The sequence below is a fragment of the Archocentrus centrarchus genome, chromosome 13 (assembly GCF_007364275.1).
Source record: "Archocentrus centrarchus isolate MPI-CPG fArcCen1 chromosome 13, fArcCen1, whole genome shotgun sequence".
Taxonomy (NCBI): Eukaryota; Metazoa; Chordata; class Actinopteri; order Cichliformes; family Cichlidae; genus Archocentrus; species Archocentrus centrarchus.
This window is the reverse complement of record NC_044358.1, coordinates 25,931,127-25,940,480: the sequence shown is the minus strand read 5'-3', so window position 1 is coordinate 25,940,480 and position 9,354 is coordinate 25,931,127. Positions and strand designations below refer to the sequence as shown.

General features: G+C 41.1%; 1 protein-coding gene across 1 annotated transcript; it reads left to right on the top strand.

Annotated features, from left to right (window-relative positions):
- The first annotated feature begins 6 nt into the window (after positions 1–6).
- On the top strand, positions 7–6,129 carry shox2 (shox homeobox 2). The gene is given in 6 exon segments (XM_030745106.1): positions 7–217; positions 2,001–2,209; positions 4,443–4,500; positions 4,821–4,877; positions 4,880–4,908; positions 5,836–6,129. Coding segments are annotated over 6 exon segments (699 nt in total). The 5' UTR covers positions 7–165.
- Positions 6,130–9,354: the final 3,225 nt, after the last annotated feature.

Genomic DNA, 9,354 nt, shown 5'->3' with positions numbered 1-9,354 from the left:
CAGAAAGTGAAGGAGAAGAAGGAAGTGATAACCTACAGAGAGGTGTTGGAGACCGGGTCGACGCGAGCAGGGAGCAGGGAGTCTTTATCCGCGGAGCCGGGGAGCCGAGAGGAGCCGGCCGCCGTTAACCGGAACGTTGCGCTCTCGCCGGGCAGGGAAACGGACATGCTCGGCCCGGAAAGAATCAGGGACGCCGGGAGCCCCAAACTCATTGACGGTAGGACTGCACGGTGTACTGTACACAGTCTTTATGAGCAGGAATGTCTGGAGGACTTAAGAGAGAGAGAGGAGTGATCAAGCCCAGAGAAGATAATCGAACATACAGCCACATGTTTATCTGCGAAAAAGAGTTGCGCTTATGATTATCTTCCAAACGGATACTACAGATTTTAGAAGCCCAGTGGAGCGATTCTCGGTTTAGTTAGAGACAGTAAGCGAGGTAAGAAGAGAAATTATTAACGGCTGCTTTCTGGAAGTGTAGGATATCATTTGTTTTTGGTAAGTGTAGTAGTAGTTTGGTAACTACCCTTATGGGCTATTTCCCAGACTTTTCTGCTGATTAAAATATAGCTTAATATAGGTTTATGTATTTTAAAAAAAGGTTTAAATTTATACTTGATACTGAACATCTGAAAATGCCAACATATGACAAACAATAAGGCCCCCATGTGGAAAACTATCCATATTTCTATAATATTATTGCACTTGCAGTATCATGCATATTTTTTTATATCACGTGATAATACAAGTAACAATGTACATTGTGGCCCTAGATTTGTCTTCAGTAAGGTTGCAGCTTGAGACTGATCAGATTCATTTAAGGGGAAGTGATTGTCAGTTACCTCGGGCATCTTTGTATATTATATTATAAGGCCTATAACGGGAGCACTGGAACTAAAAGAAGGCGCGACACACACCTGGTATTCAAATCGCCGGACACGAGAGCTGCAAAACGAGCCTTGTCATTTCAGTTGTCACAAAGGTGTTTTCAGGTGTGACGGTAGAATACAAATCCCATACACCAACATAACACAGGCTTACACCAGAAGGAATAATTAGTTATCGCCGCTCTCCTCAGTAATATATTTATATATATATATATATATATATATATATATATATATATATATATATATATATATATATATATATATATATATATATATATATATATATATATATATATATATATATGATTACATAACCAAAATACTAGCAAACAAATAAACCAGAAATTCAAGGTGAAATAAAAAAAAACAACGTGCTTCGAACAGCAAAGGTTGAAGCAAATAGAAATATTTACATCTGATTGAGATTTTCAAGGGGGGGAAATTTGCTTCACATTTTTTAGGAAAGTGGAGCAGATGTTTATGTGTCCCGTGCAGCCCCGCTCAGAGTGTTTTCTGAAACCTGGACAAAATGTGACAACACACTGGACAAGATATCTTAGAGCTGGGTGCTTGTGAAAAAAAAAAAAGACATCTGTTCGTCATGGGCAGCGTGGTTAAAAGCGGAACTGCGACAAGCGTGTATCAGACATCCAACAGTGGGCACAGCGTTGCATATTTATAAGTAGTTAATAATTAAAGAGCTTTATGTAGCTCTACAAAACATCCGAGGTCTGATAGCTCTGTGATATTTGAGGGCACGTCTTTCTTTCTTACTTGCTGTCTTTGACTGCTGTAAGCTTTTATTCAATATAAGGTGATGCAAATTTCTAACGATTTTGTTTTAGGATAGTTATTGTTATGCACCCTTTAATGGGTTGGTGGCTTGTATTTCACCTGTTTATATAACCTATCCAAATTATGCATTACCCCATAGAATTTATATACATATATATATATATATGTATATATATTTGTGACAGTGAAGCCTTTTTACAGATAAAAACATATTAAAAATACCTCAGAAATGTGCAGTCCGGTAATAAGCAGATTAGAGGTCACAGCGCAGCCACATGATGTTGATGTCTCCCTCTTTTTTCGTTCGCACAACAGGCACCACGGATGTAAAAGAGAGGAAAGAGGACTCGAAGCCCATTGAAGACGAGACACAAACTAAAATCAAACAGAGGAGAAGTCGGACTAACTTCACATTAGAGCAGCTCAATGAGCTGGAGCGGCTCTTCGACGAGACCCACTATCCGGACGCCTTCATGCGGGAGGAGCTTAGCCAGCGACTGGGACTGTCGGAGGCCCGAGTACAGGTAGGAAGAGTCAATTAAACATAATAATAATAACAATAATAATAATAATAAGCTTTAAAACATAATTAAAAATGAATTATCATTATTACTGTAATTAGCATCATCACCATTGTTGGAGTGTAAGATTATGTTTCCTATAATAATAATAATAATAATTAATAATAATTATAATAACGGAACGCCAACCTCCCCGGCTCTCTCGTGATTTCTCCTTTTCGAGGAAGAATTTTAAAGTCCTCACTGATTCTTGTTTTGTTTGCTATCCCGCATGAAAACGGTGTGAGGGTGATAATATGTTGTTTGATGGAGGTTTATCCGTGCAATATGACAAGTGTGCACCGACTGTATTTGTGAGACCGTTCAGAGGATCCCCAAAAGTGTTTTGGAAATTGTAATAAGTTGGATGAGATCTTAAATAAGACAGGAAGGCAGAGATCACCAACAGCGTGGCACTTCCGCTCCCAATTATTCTCTGTGATTAGGTTTTCTCTCAGCACGTTTGGATTATTTAATGTGGTAATTATCTTAATTAGGCTCTGCTTATGTCACGAGACTGCGTTTTTGATCTTTATTGTCCAAACAGGCGGAAACAAATAAAGCCTACAAATATTTGTCTTAGGTTTCGGGGTGTATATGTTACCATGGCCCTGTTTGTCAGTGTTGCTGTAGTTTTTTCATTGGGATTGGCCATCTGCGCACAGAGTAAGGGCTTCATCGACTGTGTGGGGTGGATGAGGTGGGTGGATGGGTGGTGGGGGCCCAGACATGTCCTGTGCAAGGCTTGCAGCGGGACAATGAACATATAGACAACTGTGTGGTTGTTTTGTTTTGTTTTGTTTTATCAAAAACCTTACAGCATCTTATTTCTCTTTTATCCCGTATGGCGCTACACAGTATTTGTCTCCACGACGAACATGGCGGTCGTTTTGGATGGGGGGTGGGAGGTGTCACAAAACGGGCCCCTCCAAAAAAAAAAAAAAAAAAAAAAAAAAAAAAAAAAAAAAAAAAAACCCATCCTAAACTCACCACACCACACCCCCGAAAAAAGTTAAAACCAGCTTTTTGCAGGGCTCTATACCGGCCTCAACTGGAATCTCACCAATAAGGCGTATTGTGTCCCGAACAAGGGGCACAGCTCGGGGATTTGCATAAATTATGTATTATTTTCTACCCAAATCAAGAACAGCTCACCCTCTCTCTCTCTTTATCTCTGCTGGGGCATTATAAATTTTACCAGTTGCACGCACAGACCACACATTTCTTTCTTTCTTTCTTTCTTTCTAAATCGTGCCTCAGTCAATAACTGCAGCGCATTTTTGCTTTTATCGTAGTAATAATTATACCTGAAGCGTGCACAAAAGGACTTCCGATTGACATCTACTCTGATCAATAAATGAAGCTGCTGACAGCCAAGTCAATATGATATTTCAATCATGCTTTCACCGTGCGTGTATATGGGCCTAATGTAAAGGAGACTGCATCCTGACGTGGGCTAATTCAGGCCGCGCTTTGTCTGAGAGATTCAAAGCAGATTATCATAGTAATAAATCGTTTAATCTGTGTTCCAAGGCGTTCCTCTGAAACTGACGCTTGTCGATTTCAACAGGAGGAAAAAGAGGAGTGAGCTGTCTTTGAAGCGCGGTTTTTGTGCGAGTGCGTGTTATGGCGGTGATTAGACAAAACTGCGAGGCATTTAAGCGTTTCTCTGACATGGATTTTCTGCAGATAAGGGTAATTAATTTCAGCGGTCATTTAATGAGAGGGAGGCGGAAAGAGAAAGAGGGAGATGCTCTCAGATCGCTTGCTCTGATGTCCAAAACCATAATAGCATTGCTGCTATTCGATATCCGAGAGACCATTCAACTCTTCAGGGACACTAATCTATAGAAAGATGAAACCAGCGCTGACAAGGTTATTTATTATAGTCCAATAGTCCTGCACATTCCCAACAAGAGCGTTTCATTTCTAATATGATTTTAATATCTACCCTTTAGTAGATTTATACTTTCCATTTTACTCCACTGTTTCCCTTCTCCCTGCTTCAACCCTCCCCACCCACCCTGCTGTAGACTAAATGTAATAATTAAAATCTGGGGTTAAGCAGTGCCATTAATATTTCACTGCTCCTCGGGGATATTGTTTTTCTGCGGTTGTTGTCGCTTGAGAGGAATTACACATGGCCTCGCAAGCAGCTGCCAATCAGTGGGTCTCTAATTAATTTGTGTCCCTACAGGTTTGGTTCCAGAATAGAAGAGCCAAATGCAGAAAGCAGGAGAACCAATTACATAAAGGTACACTTTTATCCCACACAACACAAAACTATATGTTTGTGTCTATTCCACTTTACTTTATTGACTTGCAAAGCAACCACACACTCAAATGCGAGCCAGCCTTTATGTTTACGCACTGTTAGTATTTAGTTGGTGGCTTAATTTCCAGTTAATTATGCCATCAAAAGCACCATGATTTCTTTTTAGTGACTGTCTATCTTGGACGTTATTACAGTTTACTCCGACAATCAGCTTTACTGCTCGTTATTGAGCCCTACTGTTTACTCTTTGTATCGCTGAATATTCTTCTCACAATTAGGCTATCATCTGTGTTTTCGCAGGAGTCCTGATTGGAGCAGCGAATCAGTTTGAAGCTTGTCGTGTAGCGCCATATGTCAACGTGGGGCTTTACGGATGCCATTCCAACAGGCAAGTTACTTTGAAGCGTCTAGTCTTAAAACCAGACCAATCCCCCGACTGCTGTCTTGGCACAGGCTCTGCCCAAGTGCTATGCAGAGACTCCAGATCCAATGTAGGGGGTAACTAAACTCTTATTACCACACTGACAAAAACCACTGTGCCAACACAGAGGAGTCTGTAAAGCCTAATTGGAAAATTCCTTTTTAATTTTTATTTTTTTTTAAACCATCTATTGTCTGTTTTACTAGAGCACACAAACATATTAGTAGGCCCAGGAGGCCAAGACTAGTAGTGGTAAAGCATTTTCCTTTTTATCGAATACCTAGATTTAAATAAGTTTTGCCTCACATGAAGGTATAGCCTGTACCGTTATATATTATATTTATATTTATTTTATATAGGCTAATTCTTTGAGCACCTGTATACAGGGTAGCCTGTAGTATGAGAGTAAGAATCTGGCTAAAGCTGTGAAATTATATTCATACTTTATATCGCCTGTCGTTTCAGTGAAGTCTTTAGTTTGAGCACCGGTTGAGTTTATTAGGCTGTAAAGAAAAGTCCAAGATTCCCAAAGGCCATAGAAGTTTGGATTTAGATTACATTTCATGAAGTCGATATCCATAAAAATAAAAATAAAAACACAAATTTGATCTTTGACTCACAAGAGTTGCAGTAACCAATAAAACCCCAGGAGCTAAATGGCATGGACAGTGATATTGCTCACTGACGCTCCGGCAATTAAAGCAGGACGTTTGAACTCTTAAATCCGACCGACCACATTGTGTTACAATAAGTAGGTATACATTAAAAAATAAATAAATAAAAAAGGAGCCTAATCTGCAGTCACACTAGTGAAATGACCCTTCAGACAACCCACTGCAAAGTTAACGCATGTTCTACCCCTTCTCTCCCCCATCCGTGCGTCCCGTCCTGTAGGATAGTCATTGCAACGTGCCGCCCTTCTCCTTTCAGGTGCAGGCGCAGCTACAGCTGGACAGCGCCGTGGCCCACGCTCAGCACCACCTGCACTCTCACCTGGCGGCGCACGCGCCCTACATGATGTTCCCAGCGCCGCCGTTCGGCCTTCCCCTGGCGACGCTCGCGGCAGAGTCAGCCTCCGCCGCCTCCGTCGTGGCCGCCGCCGCTGCCGCCAAGAACACCAGCAAAAACTCCAGCATCGCCGATCTAAGACTGAAGGCCAAAAAGCACACGGCCGCGTTGGGACTGTGACCCCCCCACCCCCCACAGGGACACGTTTAAGGACGCAAGGCCTGGACGCACTACGGAACTTGCGACTGAGACACTGAACTTAAACGCTTACAAAGTGAAGAAAAAAAAATCCAAGGACAAAGTGAGAAAAAAAATATCCATGGACGTTATTTATGTTTTTAAACGAAGGACAACGAACATAAATATAAGATATAGGCTATTTATGAGAAAAATAAAAGGAGACTGTGACGTTATAGCCTACACAGACGTGGTTTTGACGCCAAAAAGAAAAGAAAAGAAAAGAAAAAAAAAAGCAGATGGGGTGGATAGCAAGGCTACACGCACCGCCCTTCCCTGCAGCCACATGGCTGAGGAGGCCGGCGGGACACCCCGAGGAGGAGGATGCAGCTGGGTCGGTTAATACTTTGTCAAACAAGGCGAACCATTCTGCAGTTGTTTTGATGTGTTTTATTATTATTATTATATTATTATTATTATTATTTCATTTGAACCTATATAGAGGCTGGCCTCGTTATATTTCAAAACCATTTTCTCTGTATAAGGACAGAGCGGGAATTCTTTGGCAAAAAGAAAAGGAAAGAAGAAGACAGCAATCGAAGTGTTTCTCCCTCTGTTTCTTGTCCAATTTGAAAATGCCTCAGCAGTGTTTGCATGAGTATGTCTTCACGGATGACGTGATGTGAGCCATCCCCCCACCCCCAACCCCCTCTCCAGACAAAGGGCAACTCTCACTTGAATGTCTGGCCTATTTGACCTTGTTTGGACCTCCTCTGGTAAAGGTGAAAACGGGCGACACACCAGAAGTGTGAGATTGTAAAACATGTGTAGGCTATGTTGAACTTTTTGTTAGGATAACCCGATCTGGTGTCCATATTTCTCAAGGCGCCCTGTCCTGTTGCCCCCCACCCCCTTTTAAAGGAGGACATATTGTCAGAAATGCCATCTTTAACGCAGTGAACAAACACGCAAATTACAGTAACACGAAGACTGTATTCAACCAGGTACGGGCACGTGTAAAATATGTTTATAAACCAGACACATGCATTATTTTATTACTTAGTGGCTTCATGAATGCCTTGTTTGGGGGGGGGGTGGGGGGTGTTGTTCATTTTGTATTTTACTTTATTTCCGTGTATTAAAAAAAAATCATGTGCTTTCTGTATGTAATTTTGATGTTTTTATAACAGTAAAAGTGAACTCACCTGAGGCACGGGTTTCTACAAAAGTAAAAACAAACAAACAAAAAAAACGAAAAAAGGGAAAAAAAAATCATGAGATTGTTTTACGTTTTTCCATCACATGTGAAACATGAATCCACCTAAACAAAATGTTTTTCGTTCATATAATAAATTAACAAACGTTTCTTTAACGAGTCGACAATATTTTTTTTACAAAACAATTGGCTATCAGACTATTATTATTATTATTATTATTATTGCAATTAAACATGAAAGACAATTGATCCTTAATAATTAATTCCTGTGGCTGTGGGCTTTTGATACGTCACGTTTGTGACAGGCCCGTTTAGCAGGAACATCGGTGTCTGCTGCTGCGTGCACGCCGGTCCGATGCATTATTCATAGTTTGGTTATGGAGGGTTTGTGGAGAAGGACTGGTAATTTCCAGTACAAGCGAAAACTGGCAGATAAACGACAAAAAAGAAAAAAAAAAAAAAAAAGAGACGGGGCCCATTCAGTGACTCAAGTTTTGCACAATTATATTCTTCTTTTTTTTTAGGCTACTCATTTAGATTTGAAACAACTCTGTTATTCTTGCTCGAAATTAAATCCCCCCGGACCCATGAGCCAATCCCAAATGGCCTGATGATTACATAAAACAAAGATGGATTTTTATTGTAATTATACCCGCGGTATGTTTGTGTGTGCAACTTGTAACCGCCTTAATGTTACAGATTATAAATATTAGGCTACTTAGGCTCGATCATAATGCCTTTAACAAATAGGAAAAACTTGCACTTTGTTACACGTGCAGCATTAAGGATGTTCGACACTGACAAAAAAGTAACATCGGTTAGTGATACAATGTTACACCGTTTCTGCATAACCTGCCTGTAATTAGGCTCGGCTCTCTGCCCATCTACACTGAACGCAAAAGTTGCCCCCCCCCCCCTCTTTATGTAATTGCCTAAAGTTGGACATCATGTATGAAAACATGCAGGCAGCTCATAGGGTAAACCAACGGTAGGGAAAGATTTATTAACGCCTGCCTCACTTGACTTACAAATTTGCCTGATTCATTTCCTGACATCTTAACCGCCTCTTATTGAACATTTAATAAACACCTGACACGGGAGCCTATAATTATAGGAATCCAGATCGCATTACCCTTCCGATATTTCCACACAAAACACAATGTCTTTAGCTATTAATTAATACTGATCTCACAGAGTCTGCACTACAGTCTGGACTGTTTGTATAGCCTATCTCTGCGTATAGGGCAGGATTTAGACGCCAAAACTATTGACTTATTGATTCTGAGCCTCGCCAGTAATGGAGGAGACGGAACTGGGAAACTGCTGAATCGAGAGCGCGCGTGCTGTCCCGCGATGGAACAGACACCGGAGCAGGGGGCGCGCCTGACCTGCCACTGTCCCGCTTGGAAACTGTAGAGACTGTGTGATCAGTTCAGCTGCAGTGACCACTGAGTGAGCTCAAATTCATCACATTACCTGCTACATATTGAGATATTTCATGTAGCATAACAATAAGTTGGGCACAGATCCTCTAATTTAATTTGAAAGGAAGTTAAAAATTAAGGAATAGCTTACATAAATGATATTTAAATGCCATTAACTACTAGTGTCACTAGAGTCATTATTGAATACACCACAAGCACATTCCTGTACAATTTAATGAAAACTACAAGTGAGATTTTATGAAGGGATAATTACTTGTGAAGTAATTATCTGAATGGTGTCTGTGCTTCAACCATTTCTCGATTTTTGCGCTCTTCACAACAGACGGCACTTCTTCGTGACAACAACCAAGTCTTGATTCCAGTATGAGCTGTGCCTGTCCTGTTGTGTAGCGGTCGGGCAGCTATCAGCATGTCCTGAGGTGCAGTGCCGGAGTGGAGGGCCTCTGCTCCGAGGGGCCCAGGAGACAAAGAGACTGGGACACACAAGTGTTCTGATTAGACATGGAGACTAGCAGGGCTTGCACTCTCCTCTCAACACACTCTTAAGACACACACTCCCACACAGCC